Here is a 21,391-nt window from a genome sequence, read left to right on the forward strand (position 1 = left end):
TTATAGTTAATACTTACGTAATATAATATTATTATTAATATTATAACTTAATAACATTATGATTTCATAAGATCAATAAAGATATATTTAATAGTTTACCGTTTGCGATTCCACAGCGTCGAGTAATCTCAATTTTCTGACATTCGCCAAATCTCTAAGATGCGACAACTCCTCTTGCAGTTTTTTAATTAATTGTTCAATCTTATCTCCTGCGAAGTGTCCGCTTCGAATCATCACAGTCGCTCTGCTAACCAAAGAAGCTACTACAGGTTCCCTGGATAATAATTCTCCTTCCAAAGCTTGATGTTTCTTTTGCAATCGCTTCACTGTAGTAAGAGAATTTCCGAGATCGTTACTTGCGGCTAATGGTTCTTTCTCTGACAGCCAGTGCAACTCATCCTCGACATCTCTCGCGAACTGGTGCAACAATTTCGCATCTTCTAAATTGTCTCTACGTATCTGCATTGGTTCCTGGAGACTATGATACCTATTTATCGTGACTAATGCTCGCTCTTGAATCTCGTCGCACATGAAATGATTTGATTTCTGGAAACTAGCGGCGGTCTCCTTGATGGTTTCACACGCCTCGTTGTGACCGAGCACATCATTCTCCAAGTTGGTATGTCTCTTCAGCAAATTCGCCACACTCGAGAGATCCTTCCCGTGATCCTCCGACTGCAACTGGGTCTCTACTTCATCCATCCACGTTTCGAATTCGTCTAAACTACGACCAAACAACAAGGCCTGGTACGCGTCATTCAGTCGGTTCTTCTTCAACTCACTGGTCTCTTGCAGAAGACGCCATTCTGCTTCCAGTTCGTCTAAACGTTCCTGTATTTCCTTCGAAGCGTAATGGTTTTCCTCAATGAGTGCCTCACCCTCGTTGACCACGGACGCGACTCTCGCCTTGTTGGCCATCAATTCACTCTCGAATGCTATATGTTTCTGTATCTTGCTCTGCAGATTTGAGGAATCTCTATAATTTTCATCGCTCGCTACCTGTTGCTTTTGGTGCAGCCAACCTTCCACCTCGTATATGTTCCTGAGAAACTGGTGCAGGTGATGGCTCTCTAAAAGTTTCTTTCTTCTGGCCGTCGCACTATTCTTTAGTTTGTCCCTTCTGGCGCAGACGGAAGCAATTCGCTGCTGTATTATACTTGAGTCTGCGTGTTCACGCGAAAGGATGTCATTAGCGAATTTTTCGAGTTCGTCGATGCGTCCCAATTGAGACATCAGCATTTTTTCGAACTCTTCATGCTTACGCAGCAGTGTTTCCACTCCTGATAAAGATTCACCAAGATCGTCGTTGTTGAGGAACGCTTCCTTCGTCGCCAGCCAACTATCAGCTTGATCGGCTTGTTCTTTGAACAGTTGCAATTGATGCGCTTGTGTTAATTTCTGCCTACGATCATCCCAAGCATTTGCCAATGTTTGTCTAAGTTCTTCCAAATGCTCGAGATTATTCTTGATATCCTCGTTGATCGATAAGAGTTTCTGACCATGTTCCTTCAGACTTTTAAATGTATCTTGTCGACCGTCGATTTCCGCTTTCCTCTCTTGATGTAGTTCTAGTACAGCTTCAGCTTCAGATATAGTGGTCGGTGGTTCGGATTCGTTCATGCGTTTTATAGTATCGGCCACCCAAATGTCTAATTCATGTAGATCAGCTTGGAATTTATGCAATGTATAAGCTTGATTTAAAGCATCGCGTCGATGTCGAGTTAAACGTTGTAGATCGTCCCAGTTAGATTGGAGATCGGATAGTATCCCATTTATTTCGGATGCCTTGTCCGGATATTTATGCGACAACTTTTGTGCCTCTGTCTTATGCTCCTAAAAAAGACATAAAATTAAAATATAAAAATTATTTATGCTTTAAATTATATTTAATAAATTTATATATTTATAGAATTATTACAATTTGATTAATCATACTTCAATGTGCACGCAAACCACAATATATATTCACATACATGAATAAAATTTTTAAAATAAATAATATTGTAATAATTTCTCATATAAATAAATAGATGAAATATTCTAATTGTTATTATTATACTAATTATTACCAATTATTGCATGTAAATTTATTAATTTCGAATTTCAAAATTAATAATTTAATAATTATTATTATAGTTTTATTCAAATTATTTCATATAAAATTATTAATTAATAAATTTATCAATTTCGAATTATAAAGTTAATAAATTTTAATTATTAATTTTGACGTAAAATATTTATTGAGAAATTAACGTTCTTCACTCACTTTTAATTTCCCTTCTATTGCTGTCATGTCTCGTTCCATAGCCTCTTGTTTTCTTTGTAACTGTTCGACAGCGGGTAAGTCTTTTCCCGTGTCGCTCGTGTTCATGGCCATAGATTTTTCAATAACTCTTTGGTTTGTATCGTCTATATCCCGATTGAATAGATGGATTTCTAATGCACCCGCTAATGTTTCACGATATATGCTTAATGCACCTTGCAAACCTTTCCATTTATTGTTAAAGTTATCGCGTCGCTGCTGAATTGCCTTTGATTCATTATCGCGACCCTGTTGTTCAAAATAGCAAAATATAACAACTAAAAATATATTTCTCAGCAATAAAATTTATGTTTTAGTTAATGTACGAGAAAATTTCTATTAATATTTTTTTCTATTAAAGATTTGGTTTTTACCTGTTTTATAAGTTTATCTGCCAAAGCGTTAATTGTTTTTATTCTGGAATCGTCCACTCGCATATCGCTATCCACATCATCGAGTTTTCTCTGAAGGCTCAAGCAGTGTTCATAATCTTTTCCGGTATCGCCAGCTTGAACCATCATTTCCTTATCTCTGATCCAGGCCTCGATCTTCTCCACTTGATTGTTAAATTCCAAGATATCTTGAGCCTCTTCCAAACCTCTGCCTCGATTTCCAGATTCTAATAATAATTTCCGCCAGGACGTATGTAAATGTTCCAATTGTTGATGAATTTCCGCGCTAGCCGGATGCTTTCGCGATAATAACGTCTCCCCTTTTGCTATTTTATTAACAAATTTATTATCAATCTGATTAAGTGAGGAAATTATATGATTCAAACAGTAGTTACAACTTATTTATTATTCAATTACCTTTAATTTCTTCGATTCTGCTTTGATTTGCTGCCAGTTCCGCTTGGAATGCTTGATGTTTTTGCAATTTCTTGATTTTGTCTTCCAAACTGGACACTTCACCTTTTGACGCTTCCGCTTCCAATTTCTTCTGCTTCTCGCCTATCCAAGATTCGGCCTCACCCACATCTCTGACAAACTGCGCGTGTAGTAGACTGGCCTCCAGTTTTCTTCTTCGCACATCGCACAAATCTCGGATTTTTTCACGTCTTCGAATGACTTCGTCCAATCGCCGGGCGATAGTCGATGAATCAAAATGATTTTGCGCTAAAAGCTTGTTCCCATGCTCTTGCAGCGCCGTCAGTTTTTCCTCGTGCGTCACTAACAGTTTTTCAAACTCGTTGTGTTTCTTCATCTGCGCGTCTACTTCCTCGACCGAGATCCCGAAGTTGTCGCCGCTCAGCGCGGCTTCCTGAGTGCTAGATAAAGTATCAAGTTGTTTGGCATCTCGCAAAAAGAAGTGCAAGTCGATCAATTGATCCAAATGCACTTTTTTCTGCTGCCAAGCAGTATGCAACTTTTGTCGCTCGTCCAAGAGTTGGTTGCATTTTTCTTCAACATCCTAAAAAATATAACATCATGATTAATGAATACTCGCAAATGAAATACCGCTCTGACCGATTTATTACATGGATTATAAACGATCTTACTGAATGGATTTCTTACCATAGCGGCGTAGTGACCAGTTTGAACCATGGCCTCGCCTAGATCGAGCACCGAACTGAAATTTTCCTCCCGCGCTTCGATTTCTCCTTTCAGAGCCTCATGCTCCGCCTTTAAAGTTTGCGCACTGGCCGCGTCTCGAACCTTCTCCTCTGTTGACATTGTAGCGCGTAGTCCAGCTGCCCAATTCATCAAATCTCTGGCCTAAAAATATTTTTTCCGTTAGAAATAATGTAAATCATTAAATAAACATGATGATAGATAAGAAGCATACCTGAGCATGGAACCGTTGCAAGTCACAGCTAGCCTGCAACTGATCCCTTCGATGAGCAGATCTATTCTTTAATTCCTCCCAATGAATAACGACGATTCGCTGCTGCTGATCGATGTGCGTCGCATTGTTTCCCGGATAATGAGCTTGTAATCTGGACGCATCCTCGACTAGAACTTGTAATTGAGCCTCCAGTGCGACTAGATCATTTTCGAATCCTTCGTGACGTCTAATTAACGCCAAAACGGAATTCAAATCGCGACCTAGATCTTCTGGCAAAGCAGCCTCCTTTTCCTGTATTCGTGATAGCGCTTCAGCCACATCGCGATGAAACCGATGTATCTCGCCTGCTGCTTGCAATCGCTGTTCACGATTTCGAATGAGACCTAACAGATGTTGCCATGATTCCCTGATAAAGAAGAATGAATCAGAATTATTAATTTTGTTACACCTTGTTTGAAAATTATATAAAATTTTTAATCTGTAGTAGACGAATTGTTATTAAATTGTGAATAATTTTATTGTTTACATAATATCAATAAGCATCCAAAAATTTGAAGAAGTTTTACATCGATTTATAATAATTTTTAAAAGAAATCTCTAAAATTTAGAAATTAAAAATTAAAGATATATAGAAAATCAGAAAAAAACCAAGCTAATATAATATAAGAGATCTTGATTTTTTATAAAAATTGCAAGGTTTCAAAAAATTTACATAGCATTAAAATATACAAGCTTTGATTAATTTATACATGATATAATTTATATAAATTTGCAAATATGAGAGTTATTCCACAACCAAGTACTCACTTCATTACCACATGTTGCTTATGTACTTGAAACACCGGATCGTCTTCATCGGATCTACGTGAAATATGTATATAGAAAGAATGTTAGTGCGACCCAACACCGAGAAAAAATAGAAATAGATTTTTCTATATTAAAAGATATAGTTAAAAGATATGATATTAATTTATGTGAACTGTATTTCATACAAAAGAAAAAGAGAGAGAAATATTATTTTATATATCAGTTACATTATCTTGTTAATTTATTTCGTGCAAATGACGCATTACTAATGCTCTACAAAAGTAATAAAGAAATTATTGAAATAGCAGAAAAATAAAAAGATTAGAGAAAATTCTTTTGATTGATTTATTGATAGTTAAAGATTTACCCTAATTGTTCCTGGCGTTTTTCAATGTCCTGAATGTAAGGACTCTCGTTGGCGATCAATTTTCTGGCTAATTCTTCGCATTGATTGAATCTTTCGGAGCCGGCCTCTATTCGATGCTTGAAGTCGTTGAATTTCGCTTGTAACAGTAACAGATGCTCGTAATCCTGACCGTAGTCTTCTGATGCGGCCGCCTGTTCCTGTTCCTTGATCCATTGCTCCAACTCTCTGCTTTCTAAGAAATATTCGTGGCGATACATGCTCTCCATTAAACGCTGTTGCCTCACGGTAGCTAGTCGCTGCAGAGCACGCATTTGTTGAACGATTGCTTGCTGCTTGTTGGCTATCGCCTTGCTGTCTGGATGTTTTGAGTTTATCATTGTAGAAGCAGTGTGTCCCATTTCTGTTACGATGCCATTGTACGTGTCTAATTCGAGTTCAACAGCCTGCAGATTATAAATCAGAATTTTTAATATAATATAGTTGATTATGAAAATTTTATTAATATAAAATTAATATATGAATATGAATTAATATAAAAGTTTTTACTAAATATTAATGAAATAATAGAATTTTTATTGATATTGCGCACATGTTTCATATTGCGCTGTATAAATGCATACCTTGTGTTTCGTCAATAATTTCGTGGCAGCATCGCGATCCCTGCCGTAATCGGTAGAACTCAATACATCGTTTTTCTCGTTGAGCCAGCTCTCGACCTCACCGGCTTCGAAAAGGAATTCTTGTGCTTTTAGGGACAAATCCAATGCTCTACTACGCTCTTCTGCTTTATCTTGCAAGTCTTTCCACGCATCATCCAAAATATCGCATAGTTCTTGTATCTATCAAAAGCATTGATATAATCTATTACTTATATATGTCGTCTATAATAACTCTAATTGTTACATTTTCATGTTACTCGCACGAAACAAATACAAATTAATAATTCATTAAATAATTAATTGCTGCCATATTGTTTTCAAAAGCTCAATTTCAATTTCAGTATAAAATATGTTGACAATACTACTGACACTGCCTAGAATTTCATTGCTGTGGCAGAAATATTATTTTATTATAATCTGCATGCACAATATGTGTTCATTTTTTAACTTTATTTTGAAGTTAATTTTGAAGTTTATTAAGCTATGGAATAAAATAATTGATAAGCTTATTGCAACTAGAATTTCATAAATCATATATTAATGATTAATATTATATTCTTAACATAAAATAAATAAGCTGCAAAAATAATACTTTAGTAAAAACAAATAAAAAATTATATTCAAAATACTCGTTCACCTGTATTAAAAAAGAACATACTTTGATATAATTAACTCTGGACACACGACATTAAATTATAAATATTTAATATTTCAAAATTATTAAAATATCTCAAAACAAAAAAATTTATACAATTTTTATATTTATTTTTATATGAAATGCTGTATCTGATGTTACTTTTTATAAAACCTAATAGAAAGAGTTTTTTGGTATATTATGAGTCAATTATAACAAATACAGCTCATATAATTTTAGAGACTGCGCTACAAAAATACAATGACAATTAATTATCTTATAAAAATAATAACTTATTAATTACGTGAAATCAAACAATTGATAACAATTAACACGGAAAAGCGACAGATATCTGTGACAATATTTCCCATGCATCAGTGCATCCACCTTACCTCTGTACACGCAATATTCTTCGAGACGCTCCAGCTGTGCAAAAATTATAATTTTTTACTCCAATCTTGTGTCATCTTCGATCATCATGCAAATCCACGAGAAAAAAAATATTATTTGGTAATAACTCTCGCAATTTTACCTTTTTCTTCTCTGGATGAATCTGATCAATAAGAGCCTGTCCGGAAGACAAAGTCTTATCTATCATAGACTGATGACCGGCGATTTCCGCTTCGAGCTTCTTGTGCTTTTTATGCAAAGTTTGGGCTTGGTGTAGATTTTGTCCGAGCGTTGTCGAAGATGCTTGTGGCAAGTGGTCCTTGATCCACTGTAATTCTGCATCCAACTCAAAGCCGAATTTATGGAAGCGCAAACTCTCTTCCAATGCTTCTCGCCGTTTCTTAGCCGGTTCCTTTAGACTGCGGAATCTATGAATATGAATTTCGTGTATTATTTGTATGTATCATTATCTATATTTATTTCAATAATGAATTAATTTGATACATGATATAGTGATCATTTAAAAAATCAATTTGATTATATAAAAAAAGGTGATGTAATTTAAATAATAACGAAGAAGTCAATTCTCACATACTTTTTCTGCGTAGCTTGACTGGTCTTCAGGATGTTCACCGCATCGAAATGACCTTCATGCGCCATCTCCTGACCCATGGCTACGAGATCGTCTACCTTTTGCTCCCACAGATACATATCGCTCTCGAGAGTCTGATGTTTTTTCAGCAATTCCTTGCAACTACGAAGATCCATGCCTACTTGCTTACTCTGCAAACAGCTCTCTATCTCTTCTAATTTCAACCTGGCATCTTCCATAGTGCGATTGTATCCATGTTGTGATGCAGCTTGGCGCAATCTACGACCTTTTTCCAGCGATAATGCTACGAGTCGGTCCCATTGATCATTTAGATCCTTCAAGGTTTTTCCCACGTCATCTGATCTATAATTTTCTTCAGATATCAGCGCTTTGCCCGCCTTATTGACTGCTCTTAACTGTCCTTCATTGGCACGTAATTCTCGTTCAAACGCTTCATGCTTCTGTAGTTTGCGTTCGAGATTATTCAAATCACGATAACTCTCGTCGGCCGCAGTCTTCATCTTGTCGCCCAACCAATCGCGCAAGTCATCCACTTCGGCTGAGAATTGTTGATAATGCTCGGATGCCTTCAAAGCCGCTCTTCGACGTTGAGCAGCGTCTTTTACTGCCATACGACGTGCTAGTACTTGATTTCTTTTTTCGTTGATGCTGTAAATTAAATTTATATAGAAAATGCTATAAAATTTCATGAGTCAAAAAATTACGATTAAAATTGTTTTATTATTTAATTGCGACTTTAATTATATTTCATAAGAAAAAAAAGAGAGAAAGATTCGATATTTATTCTTAAATCATCAATCAATTAATTATCTGATACTTACTAATCTTTGTCATAGTGATTTTGAGTGATTAACTTATCGGCAGTGTCGCTAAATAGCTTCAATCTGTCATCTTGCGCGTGAAGAGTGTTCTCAAATTTTTCATGTTGTTTCAATAGAGCCTCGACATCGTCCAAAGATTCGCCCAAATCAGTAAATTCGAGGAAAGCTTCATGAGAACTAGTAGTAGCTTCAATCTGATCGGCTTCCCGATTAAATTGTTGCAATTCCAAGCATTGTCGTAGCCATTCTTCTTTTGTCATCCAGTCGGCCGTTACCGCTGGATATAATCCGTTCAGTTTATCCAAACGTTCGCGTACATCCGCCAAATTCGGATTACGACGTAACAGTTCTCGACCGAGATCCTCGACTTCACGAAATCTATATAAGCACAGAAAAAAATATATTTCAAAAATTGTATTTAGAATAGGAATTTTTTGATAAATATTATTTATATAATATTAAATTTTATTAAATATAAAATTACGTACTCATCTTCTTTGGTTCGTATATCTTCTCCAAGCTCCATATGCTGTTTCTTGAGTTGTTCGGCCGTGGCTACATCTCTGACTGGCTCCTCGGCTTTCATCGTTTCTTGTATGTCTGTAGCCCAGTTAATCAGATTCTTCGAGCTATTCATAAATATTTGTTGGCCGACCGCATCTTCTAAACGAGATCGTCGCTCCTTGGCCTTTGTTTGGACTTTGTTCCAGAGTTCCTTGATCTCGTTTTGTCTTACGTTGACGTTGTTGCATTCGTGTGGGTATGAATTCTTGACACTGTTGCCTAACAAGTTCACTTTGCGTACCTGTAATAATTGAATTATAAGAATTAAGATATAATATTGTCTCTATTATTTTTCTTATCTAAAAAAAAGCTAAAATATTTTACTTTTTCTTCGACTGGTGCCAATTCTCGTTCTAAATGTTGATGTCTCCTCTGTAGAGCTTGTACAGTCTTCAAATCAGGTCCAAGTTCGGCTGTATCTAACTGGGTGATTTTTTCCAACATCCAATCATGAGCCTCGCCGCAGGTTCTGTTAAACAATTCGACGCTTGACGCACCCTCCAAGCTTTTCTCTTTCTGCGTCTTTAGCCAGTTTAGATGATCCCACAGCTGATGAATGTGCCTCTGTCTGGCCTTCACCTTGTCCAATTGACTGTGGCCTTGACGAACAAATTCGTCAACTGCTGCATCTATTGCCTCTACTCGTTTCCCGGAAGCCGACAAGTCCGTTAAGAATTTTTCATACTTTCTTCTCGCCGTTTCAACGTTGTCCTGAGGATCCTCAACTCTTAGCATCTTTTCCTTGTCTTTAATCCATTTTTCGAAATCGTCACACTCTCGATAAAAGCCATAGAACCTGATGGCATCCTCCAGTAATGCGTGACGCTTCACAGCGAGTTCCTGCAGCTCGCCATAAGTGTCGTTAATCTTCTTCTGTCGCTTCTCTACGCTGTCGCCATCGCTCATCGTCTTTCGCTTGATTGGTTTCACGGTAGATTTAATAGATTTTAGTCGGCGAACTGGCACCACCTGCTTGACCATCTTCGTCTTCTTCACACGTTGCGTCGTTTTGATTTTTTCGAGTTTACGTACCTGCACTTGTACGATCTTTGGCTCAATCTCGCGAACATAGTTAGCCGGCACGAATCCGTCCGTACCGTCCGCTTTTCTGACGCTCCACCAATCGGGATTTGTTTTATTCAACAAAAACATCACCTCGCCCTTTACCATGTGCATACCTTGGCCGTCGAATGGATACAAACTCTTTACTTGCGGTACCATTCTATCCTCCTGAACAGTTCTCGGCTCCATTCGTTCGACTACCTCGTCCACCCACTCATCTTGCGGCATCAGTCTGATCTCCTTGCTCCATTCTTCTTGTTCCAACTCGGCGACCGGTTCGGGATCAGCAGTTAATTCCAGAGTAGAGATGCCAGATTTGATAAGTTTCTCCGCCTGCGCATTCAGAGACTGCACATCACCTCTGTAAGCATTCAATTCGCCTTCCAGATCCTTGTGCCTTTGCAACAAAGCCTGAGCGCTTGGCTCGTCCACTCCATAATCTTCCGAAGCCACTAACGCCATTTTCTCGTTCATCCACGAGTCTGCCTCATTCGCATCAGCGTAAAATTGAAACGCTTCGGCCGCGTCGTCCAGCTGCTTCTTCCGCAACGCCGCCAGTTCTTGCAAAACTCTCCAATGTTCCTGCAATGAGTCTATTCGATTTTGTATTTCCAGTGCTGACGGATGATTGTCGGCTATCAGTTTCCTGCCGGCGTCACAGAGCTGCTCGGATTTCGGCCTGCGCACCTTCATCTCGTCCTGCAGGGCTTTATGCTTTTGCTGTAACGATATCACGGCTCGTAGATCTTTCGCGGAAATGCCAGCCTTGCAGATTCGCTGCTTCTCCACTAACCACGACTCCTCGTCCTCATGATCTTGAAGAAAGTGGAAAAAGTTTCGAGCATCCTCCAATCTAGCCTTGCGCTCCTTACTGTTCTCCACAAGCTCGTCGTAAGTGCGATTCAGTAGTTCCAGTTTTTGCTGCAACAATGGCACTTCCTTATTTTGTGGCTGTGCCAAATGTTGAGCGGCCTGTCTACCGAGTCGCCTCTGGCTTTCTCCCAGAGCCGTCACTTGCAACTCCTGCAAACTGTGCTTTTGTAAGAGATCCTCAACTCCTAACAAGTGTGGACCCACGTCGATACTCTGGAAATTCAGTTGAAGCTCCTGGATCGAAGCTAGCGTCGTGTCGATCTCTCTCATCAGGCTCATCAAGGAGCTTAGCGCGACTAGATTGGATTTGTGGTGATCTAGCAAAGCCAGCAGCTCTTTCCATCTCTGCAACACTTCTTGTTCTCTGCTACGGACTCTCTCCAGGCCGTGATAGTTCTCTCGCACAAGCTCTTCAGACATATTTGTCAGATCGTGGAAGCGCTCTTCACGCGCCAAGATATCGGCGCTAATGGCCTCGTGTTTCTTCACCGTGGCATCCACTTGCGCCATATTGCTGCCATATCGAGGATCTGTTAACACCTGGATCATCTCCTTCAGGTATCCTTCCCTCAGGACGCTTTTTCGCTCAAATTTATAATTTAATTGCTCAAGCCTCTCTTGTCGCAACAGCTCAATTCTCAAGGCGACTTCGCGACGGTGTTCCGCTCTTTCCAACTCCACCCAGTTTCTCTCGATGTCATGAATCAACTGGCCCTCTTGTGGAGTGAACGCTGGCTGATTCAGAGACTTTAATTGAGTGTTTATGTGAAAGTATAACGCTTCTATTTCGGACCGTTCCTTATATTTTGGCGGTTTCTCTACGGTTCGGTATTGTTTGAAGGCCAAGAGTTCTCGTTGGATACCTTCAAGCGAATTCGGGAAACTGCGATTCTCTAAGACCTCGATCTTCATCTTGATCCACTCGAGAAGATCGGTCGTCAACTTCTCGTAATGAATCTTCATCTTGTCCGCATCCATCATTTGGCCAACGATCTGTACGAATAGAAAAAAAAATAATTTAGTGTCGAGCTATTCAATTTAATTAAATTAAATTAATTATTTCTTTAATTAATTATCTAGATTCCTGAATTTTTTGTAGCTCTTTTCGGAATGTAAGATATTTTAATTCTGAAATATGTGAATATTTAAATCCTGACACATTCTTGCAAGGATATAAAATATTCAAATCTAAAAACTAAGAGTCTTTCTTTCTTCAATTCATGTAAAACATGAAATTTCTAAATATATATCCTCTATTTTTAATTTAATTTTCAAACAAAATTATTAAAAGAGAGATATATATATATATATCAATCTTTAAATTTTTAAAATATGTTTTATTTCATAGAGTTCTCTCTATACATATTAAATAAAGTTTTAAAAGTGAGCGTACATTCGCTATCCTCTTGCCGCTCTTTATCTCGTTCTTCATTCTGGCGAACGTGTGGTAATAAGACGCAACATAAGTGATAATAGACTTCTCGTCGGGTCTGGCTGTGTCCACATCTTCCGCGTCCAAAAGCCGAGGTATGCCGAGTTCTGAGTTGGCAACGTCGAAAGCATAATTGAGATTATCGATGTTCTTGTTTTGTTGCAATTCCGACCAATTGACCAAGTCTGGTCGATGAGCATGTATGAGAGCATTGAAACCAAGGCCGCTTCTCCAGGACCCTATTTATATAATATTTAAAATATTATATTTTGAATTTTTCTTATATCTTTCGATTATACAATTTTATAAAAAAGAAATATATATTATATATAAAATACATCTTACGAATTATTGAATGTTCAAAAATCCCAGAATAAAATTTGTAAACGAATATAAGACTATGGTAAACATTTTCTAAACTCGTAAATATCATAGAATTTTCTCAAACCTTTTTTGCGACATTCGAAGATTGAATATTCATGCCGCATAATCGTATGCAAGATGAAGAAGTCGACTCACCGGTAAAGTCCTGAATGTTGACGCCGGGATAGCCATTTGTCTTTCTCTGACACCAGAGTAACAGAGCATCTTTGGCAGACTTCTTCTCGCTGCTGTCATTCTCTTCGTCCACGTCGATCTCGATCTCTTGTATTTGAAATCTCAGAATAATGGTCCAGATGAGACCGAGAATCAATCTAGGATTACCGTCCACAATATCCTCTGCACCGATACTCTCCAAACGAACCTGAAAATGAGAATATAATTCTTCAGATACTAAGCGAGAATTGATTCTATTGTATACATTTTTTGCGGAAATATATTTTGATATTAGATAATGTTTCAATAATCTCGCATTACTCGAGCAGTAACATTTAATAAATAATATTAGAACTTTTTAGAAGTCAATAAAATTATATGTTTTATGTACGTATTTATAACGTTAAAATCTTTTCCAAACATAAGAAAGAAGAGAAGACTTTAACAAAATTTTCAAAGTATGTATATACTTTCTTTTTCTCTCTCACGACTCCTATGTTAACATAATAAGTTCTAAGTTTTTCTAGAACGCTATGCGGCGAGATCAGCACATGTTTTTTTTTTTTACATGACTCGATCAGCGAATGAATAATGCGCCCGTATAATTAATGCAACATGCCATTTGCATAATTATTTGCATTCCGTTCTATTGCACGTCTACGCTTAGTCGGCGCAATGTTTAACGCAGGTTGCGTAAATGTCAAGTCTTAATAACGGATGAGTAATTTGTAAGAATAGAAAAGGCGTATAGCACGATGCCGTGGATTCCGAGTAATCGAGAATAACAAGATGCTGCGTTGTAACAACAAGATCGTAAGGTGTCATCAAAAAAAAAAAAAAAAAAAAAAAACGATGTAATATTACAAATTTAAAAAGTCGGTAAACGCATTTACCATTTTTTTTTACTATCCTAATTACGTGCGTATGCAAAGTTATCATTTGGCTTATTAATTAGAATTAAATTAGTATCAAAAATTAAAGTAAAAAATCTTGAAGAACATTAACATATATAATTATAAGGCGTGAAATTTTAACGGCAATTCATATTCGGATATTACATTGCACGCGATCGAAGAGAAACGAATACAAATATCAGTACTGCTTCGCGAGATGTTTTTTTTTTTAATTTTATTTATGTCATGGATCGTTATGAAATTTATTTCGGATCATTAATTTTGAAGCGCGTGAAATCCCGTTGAGAACGGACCCGACTCAGCGGAAGTAATTATGTGACCACGCCGTGTAATGAATTACAACCGAGATGAATTACAACTGCGATTTAATAATTGCATTTTATTCCGCGCGATCGAGGAGAAACGCATGATGGAACGGACGGTGGAAATTTTTTGGCCTTTTTTCTCCGTGTGACCTGCTTTCGTGTTTTACGACTCCACGTCTCGTAATTATTCAGAGTAATGAACTTGGCCGTTATACATTAAATCTGTAAAGCCCGAATCACAGATCACAGACAGAACGATATCTTTGACATTCCTCGGCACGTAGCAACTGTCAACAAGATTTAATTTATTGGCATGTAAAGAAACTTGCTACTATTCCTTGCTAATCGAAGAGTAAGTAGGGGGAGTAGATAGAAAAAAAATCTAAGCGTGTTGTAAAGATAATAAATTCTAATTTAGACACCGAAGAAGATTCCGAAAATGATAGTTCAATTATTCCGGTCGTGAATCTCTTCGTGTCAATGGAATTATACTCGCGCGTAGAACAGCCGGTGGCAACCGTATTGCCGCGATGTGTCACTACATTACGGTTCATCCAGTCGTGATTGGGTCTTATTGATAACGCAACATTTGTTATTTCTAAGCGACGGTGAGTCCCGGTCGTTATTAATAAACTTGTCGATGATGGTGAAAGTAGCGTGTTGTTAAATCATCGAGCACCTATGTCATTATATGTTTGTCGATCGCTAATAATTCTGCGATGATACTCGATGCGTTTTTAATGGTCGCTTTAACGCTCGCGGATGTAAGCTCTGATGATATAATTGTGGGTATCACGCTCGGTACATGCACGCATGGGAAATTAACAAGGAACTCTTGTAAATACTTCCTTCTCAGAGAGGATTACTTTTTTAGTAGCAACTAGATCGTGATATCAAAAGTCATCAAAATCCGTTTGAAGTAGAAGGTACAACATTACTTTTCCACACATGTTAAATAATTTAAAAATCTACATTCTTCTATGATTTTCTAATGGATTTCCTTCATAGTATCTTTAATATATAATTAATTAATTTAATTATTATTTAATTATTTAAATTAAATAAAAAATTCTGAAAAAGTTGATTCGCGTTAATACACGTAATACAATACATTATAATATAATAGTATAATTTATATATAAAAAAAAATTATATATAATGTACAAAGTTTTCAATTTAGTATAATACACTTTATATAAGATCAAATATTTTAAATTGCAAGAACAGCGGGCCTTTCTTTTCTCCGGACAAATTCGCAGGATTATCTAAAGTGAGTTATACATATTTATACTGAGTTGTGTACTTTATACGCTCGGTTATCAGATTTATAAATTCGCTCGTCCGATGATACTGGTCGCAAAATATCGATGGGATCGATACAGTTTTGCTCGCGCTTCTCGCCACGCTATTATAGTTAATCGTGGGACGTACGCCTGTCGAGCGTGGCTGCTGCTGGAATGCAGTCCGATCACTTGTGCCAGAGGGTCTATCAAGGCCGCTGGGAAATGGAAATTATGGCGTTTTGTGCCGATCGGAATGGTTGACAGCTCGTGGAATCCAAAACAAAGAGAACGCGTAGCGTAACCGTTAAACGGCCAACGCGGACGACATCGTCGACGTCGTGGACGAAGTTAACGAGCCGAGTACTGCTGAATCTCAACGTCATCTCGGCCTACCAGACCGGACTTCCTCGTGTCCCGGAGGGGCTTTCAGCCACGTGCTCGCCTCGACTTATTTCGCGATCGCCAGACGCCTGAGCGAGGCAACTACCGCTCCAGGCTCGCTCAGCGTTGAACTTAACTCGATATTTTTGTCTACCATATAATGTAGGTAAACCGGTTTATTATTATCTAATTAGTTTAAAATTAGTGAGAGAGAGAGAGAGAGAAAATTCAGCGTCATGTTTGACTTGAGAAAGCAAGACAGGTTTTTATGAATCTTATCGCACGCGGAAGCGAGGCTGTGAAATTTGTATTTTTTGCTACATGTTATTTTACAAAGTTTTTATTACATTGATACACATTTTTTATATCATTATATTATTTTTTTATTATATTATATTTTATTATAGTTATTATGGTAAAAATTATGTCGATTCTTTACATTAAATTTTACAAATTGTTTTAACTTTTCTTTGACTTTAGTTATTCTTTGATAAATCTGTAATGATAATCGTCAAGACTAAGAAAACATTTTCTTAAATATTGTCTTTAACGATCACTATTACATTCATGATGAATACACTCGATGCTCTCATATACGTATTTCTCAGAAAGATATTCCTTTTGATAAATAATGAACGAGGTGCATTAGGCTAAGCAGACGAGTATGTCGATTTGTCGTATGTAAAAAAAAGTATCCCTTCGTGACTCATCGCACGTGATAACGCAACAGGACGCACGACTAATGATCTACTTAGCTTAAATAGCGTGGCGAGAACGCCAAAGCAAACGCATTCCCGCTGTCACCGTGCAATTTCCAGCTACCGTGAACATTATATATCTATGTTCGTAATAACACCGAGCGGATAATATATTTACGAGCGGTATCCAGTCGATAATGATAGAGAGAGGCCTCGCATAACGATGTGCGACACAACTGTCGACCGGTGCAATGATCGGTAGCTGGCTCGATCAGCTGATTGCGCATCCCCCCCGCGAACGTGTCATTAACTCTGGAACTTGAATGCGATGTCAACGATACGTGATACGCTGTCATTCAATGGTGCATCGTGAGCTGAAATGCAATCCGAAACGAAGTGCAGTAAGATAATAGCGCGAAACTGCGCAGAGTTGTTTCAAGCAACGCAATTTACAATTTTTTTTTTTGTAATTTCTCTTTTGTTCAGGTAGAAAAAAAAATACAATAAAACATATACGCGAATTAAATTACATTAGAAGTTTATTATAAAATAAAACACAACGGAAATCAAAATTAAATTAGAACGTACAAACGAGAGATAAATTTCAATTATATATCGTGTAATTTTTTTCTTAGAAATTTAATTTTCTTTTCGAAAAAATTATAGAATTGAAAGGAAAAAAATATTCTAGAAATAAATAGCTTTACTTAATATTTTTGACAGCGAAAAATATGATTATAAAATCTGTTTTTGGTTTTCAAACAATCAAGTATTGTCAAGGAGAATTTTAGATCAAAATTTTTTGATATATCTCTGATATTTCTCTTTCAACACATTTTTATCTCAATAATAATGTAGACATAATCTGTTAGTCAATAAAGTCACGGAGCGGGCATAAAAAGAGAGGAGGGAACAATAAGAGAGGTCGAATCTTCGAATTTTCGCCACGTCAGGACGCGTGCACTCACGTTGCAAGCCGTGTTTTAGCAATGTATGAATAATGAATGAGTGCATAGCGAAGCGCCGGGGAACGTGGTACTGTTATGCGCGGCGTCGCGTTAAAATGCCGGGTATGGTTAAAATTCGTGCAAGAGAAGAGACACACGGCATCGAGAGATAAGGGGCAAGAACGTTAAATAACTTAACCGACCGACTGGCGGCACGGACGGCCGCCCATTCTTCTCGGCGATCGCTTTTTGCGCGTTGCAGAACGCCGACCGCAATTTACGCGAGATTTTCAAGCGCCTCGGGCGCCTCCTTGTATTGCCTCCCTCCCCTAATTGACGTATTGTGTTGAAGCGTGCCCGATCGAGTCGATTAAATTTTCGAGCCTCGACCCCGTCATCGCGATGAAATACGATCGCTTCAATTGATAATTGCATAATGCGCGTGCCTTGCATTTTGCATGAGAGAATGTTCGGTGTCGTTCGGTGCCGTGGGAGTGCAGAGTGATCTCTACAGAATCGAAACATTTTGAATACGAGGAAATTTAAGAAAAATAAATTTCCACAAGAATTTTATAAGATTTGGAAGTAACATTGTTAATAATTATATGATATAAAAATGTGACAATAAAAAGTAATCGCTATATAATTCACAGTTATTCGAGAGAAGATTATCTTAACATCGTGTTGCATCCGCGGTGCGACTCGATGCGAATTAATGGAAACATTTGTGGGAATTAATTTCGCGAGGAGTTGCGGTAACGCGGTGGGCCGCGCCGGACAGTTGTAAGGTAAATTCCCATTCCGCCATAAAGTCGGCGGAATGGGAATAGCAATTCTAATGCATTTATCTTGGAATGCGACTCCTACATACGGACATTCACTGGACCGGCGCGCTGTAGGCAACCGCTCGATCGTTTATTTGTTGAAGGTAGTAACTGCGTGGAAAACAACGAATAAACGTTCGTAACGACGATGTAATTATCTCTTCATTTGATACAGTAGCATCACAAGCAGGCTTTAGTATATTACTTATGTTTTTATTTTATTTTTATTTAATTTTTATTTTTATTTTATTTTTCTAAATATATATATTTCTTCCACAAGAGAGAAGTGCTTTTTGTTCTTTTTGGAACTAATAGTTTTAAATAGATTCTTTTCCTTATGAGAATAATAATAATGTGAGAATAATAATAGTTTTTTTACAAGCGATAAATTAAAGACGAGAGATAAATAAAAGTAAGGAAGAATAGATGAAAACGTAGGGTCAACTATTGAAATAACATTGAGCCTTAGATTTTAACATTCGTTAAAACCTAAGGTTCGATTACACAAAAGAAGATTAGCAATAGAGCTAACTCTATTCCTTCGATCCCTTTATTTTAAGATAAGATTATGACTTAGAAAAAAAAAAGAAAAAAACAAGGAATTTAGTATTAACGTCTATCCTCGAGGGTTCTGTCGGGAAAGTGCATGGGACCAGATTGCACGTGGCAGTTTTTCTATGGCAGCCGACCGCACGCACATTCTTGGCAGAGCTACGGAATGCCGATCGCAGACACATAAGAATGACATTTGAAAAAAGGAAACTCCCGTTTCTAACTCACAGCGATATTCAACCACGAGATTCTCGATGTATTTCGTCATCGTTTCGAGAAAACGCACCTAATGAGTCCCGCAGAATTCTCGGTCGCTTCGCCCCCTAAGTGGGTTAATGAAGCTCTCGGAACGAGGCTTCCAATGATCGTTGTGTCTTCGATATGTGTACGCGCACGTTAGATTTATGCTACAATAAAGTAACGGGGCAATAAAAAAGCCGATTGATATAATCATATTATTATCCCTCGTCTTATCGAACGTTGAAGAAATTTCATGATTATCGTAAACATCGTGTCGAATTGCCGAGGAAAGTGACATGATCCGAAATTCACTGATCGATATCGCGTTGAAATAAATTAGATAATTAAGTTGTTTCTCTTTTTGACTGATATAAAGATATAGATGTGGAGAAAGATTCAGTTATGTTAACTATTACTATATTTACTATTACATTCTTTTCTTCAAAATTTAAATTATACGTTAATTTGATACGTTAATTGATTATACATCTTTTATAATAAATATCTGTTTTTCTTTCCCTTTTTTTCTCATGTCAAAATTTAGGGGAAGAATAAAAATTACTCCGAAAATATGAATAGCCAGACATTTAAAAATATTCTCAAAAATCGGGAAAATAAAATAATTATTAGTTCGCTTCGTTATTTTTGCTAAGATATTGCACACAATAAAAACGCTCGTGTAATTTTTATGCTTTCACGCGGCTACAAATGTACGTCTTTTTTCAATTGAATAATCTCAAAAGAGCTCAATCACCGACTGTGTCGATACATCCTTGACGACGGATGTCTCGACATTTTTATAATCTGTCAACGAGTTCCGACGTCATTCAAGTCTCAGAGCGTACACGTGCACGCTTGCTGGCTCTCGCATTTTCCGTGAATGGTTATGGAGTACAAGGTTGAGCAACGAGTCCGCCTGCGAAGGACGATGATGCGGCCGCGGGGATGTAGCGGGTAGAGGGATATCGAGGCGCGGAATCCGTTAGGAAAGACGTCCCTCGACTTTTACGGTCGTATCTCATACTCGCGATCCGTTGCTCCTCTCTCGTAAAAAGCCACGAGAGCCAATGAGTAGTGCAGTTTCTAGGAGAGAAAGAGCCCATAAAATGGCAATCGGAATTGTAAAATCGGGGAAATTCTGCGGGCGTAGCCGCTGTCATCGAACGAGGACGCGTAGAAAGTTTTCTCCACGACGATACTTAAAAGAGAAACGTGCGAAGTCCGCGCGTAGCATATAAAAGAAAGAGCAAAACGTATGCAAATTCGAGATATCGATCGTCGAAGATCCCTCGAAGATGCCGGCGGCTAAGCATCTCAGTATCTTGGATATCTCGATCAGCGCGCGATTCATTTTTTCTTTCTCATTTCATGACATTATCGATTTCTTCGCGATCGCTTTCTTTCTTTTTTATTTTTCATTTTTCCGAAGACCACAGATAATAATTCGCGGAATACATGCCACAGTGAAATATAAAATATGTAGATTGGAAGACGGCATAATCTAGCGAAGATAATGAATTAACTGTCTTAAATTTCATTTTCCAGCATATTAAGTCAATTATTATTTTAATTACTATTTATGTATTATTATTATATATTATCTATCTTATCTAATTATTATTTTTCGTCGCAAAGGAAAAAAAATTAGATAATTTAGATGTTCAAATCTGCAAGTTAGTATTTTCGAGATTGATTAATTAAAATCAAATCAGACAGACGTATAAAATATCATATTCTTAATTAATGATTCATGGTGACAAACTATAACGTGAATCCGAAAAAAATGGCGCTAACATACATTTTCGTTTATGAGTGATGCGAGTGTTGTTTTTGCGATAAAATCAGAAAAATTAAGAGTTATTGCAGACAATTACAATTCAGTAGTTTATAAGCGCTTATAAATTTCATAAAATGAAGATAACATATTTAAACGATTTGTATTTATTATATTACGATCTGTCGAATTTATCATTTTTTTTAAATTACTGTCGTGATCGCAAGACCTAAACTGCTTCGTCACACAATTAATAATTCACATCGCAAACGAGAAGTCTCATGTAAAATTCTCGCGTAATTTCTCTCTCTTTCTCTTTTCTTTCTTTTTCTATGAAATTTTTTTCCAATGGTCAATGGCGTCATGACCATTCCGTCATTCCACACACATACAAAATACATATTCTGAAATGTTTTTTTTTTTTTTGAGAAGAAATCGATGTTCTTTTGCTTTTAAAGATCATAAGAATAATCAAATGTATTGTTTTTATGCATATGTGTAATGTACGAAAGCAAAATTGATTTTAAATGCTTATAACTTTCACAAATTTCGTGTGGGCATTTTGTTATTTAAAGATAAAGCGCATTTTTCTGCTGTCGGGAAAAAGGGATCCGTTTATTTACTTTG

The 21,391-nt window shown here is 37.2% G+C and overlaps 1 protein-coding gene across 4 annotated transcripts in view; it reads right to left on the minus strand.

Annotated features, from left to right (window-relative positions):
• The window catches only part of LOC126856334 (spectrin beta chain, non-erythrocytic 5), a 63,092-nt gene that overhangs the window by 6,885 nt on the left and 34,816 nt on the right, over nucleotides 1–21,391 (minus strand). For 3 of the 4 annotated variants that reach the window (XM_050604747.1, XM_050604746.1, XM_050604744.1), the window contains exons 4-19: nucleotides 12,829–13,054; nucleotides 12,271–12,548; nucleotides 9,267–11,870; nucleotides 8,867–9,183; nucleotides 8,379–8,756; nucleotides 7,540–8,205; nucleotides 7,087–7,372; nucleotides 5,882–6,100; nucleotides 5,262–5,704; nucleotides 4,895–4,948; nucleotides 4,088–4,493; nucleotides 3,817–4,017; nucleotides 3,112–3,712; nucleotides 2,677–3,020; nucleotides 2,267–2,551; nucleotides 100–1,833 (exon numbers count right to left, since the gene is read on the minus strand). In XM_050604747.1, coding sequence (XP_050460704.1) covers nucleotides 100–1,833; nucleotides 2,267–2,551; nucleotides 2,677–3,020; nucleotides 3,112–3,712; nucleotides 3,817–4,017; nucleotides 4,088–4,493; nucleotides 4,895–4,948; nucleotides 5,262–5,704; nucleotides 5,882–6,100; nucleotides 7,087–7,372; nucleotides 7,540–8,205; nucleotides 8,379–8,756; nucleotides 8,867–9,183; nucleotides 9,267–11,870; nucleotides 12,271–12,548; nucleotides 12,829–13,054 — 9,042 coding nt within the window. The remainder of the gene's footprint in view (nucleotides 1–99; nucleotides 1,834–2,266; nucleotides 2,552–2,676; nucleotides 3,021–3,111; nucleotides 3,713–3,816; nucleotides 4,018–4,087; nucleotides 4,494–4,894; nucleotides 4,949–5,261; nucleotides 5,705–5,881; nucleotides 6,101–7,086; nucleotides 7,373–7,539; nucleotides 8,206–8,378; nucleotides 8,757–8,866; nucleotides 9,184–9,266; nucleotides 11,871–12,270; nucleotides 12,549–12,828; nucleotides 13,055–21,391) is intronic. The other variant, XM_050604745.1, reaches the window with a different exon arrangement.

This window comes from Cataglyphis hispanica, chromosome 18, assembly GCF_021464435.1.
Source record: "Cataglyphis hispanica isolate Lineage 1 chromosome 18, ULB_Chis1_1.0, whole genome shotgun sequence".
Classification (NCBI taxonomy): Eukaryota; Metazoa; Arthropoda; class Insecta; order Hymenoptera; family Formicidae; genus Cataglyphis; species Cataglyphis hispanica.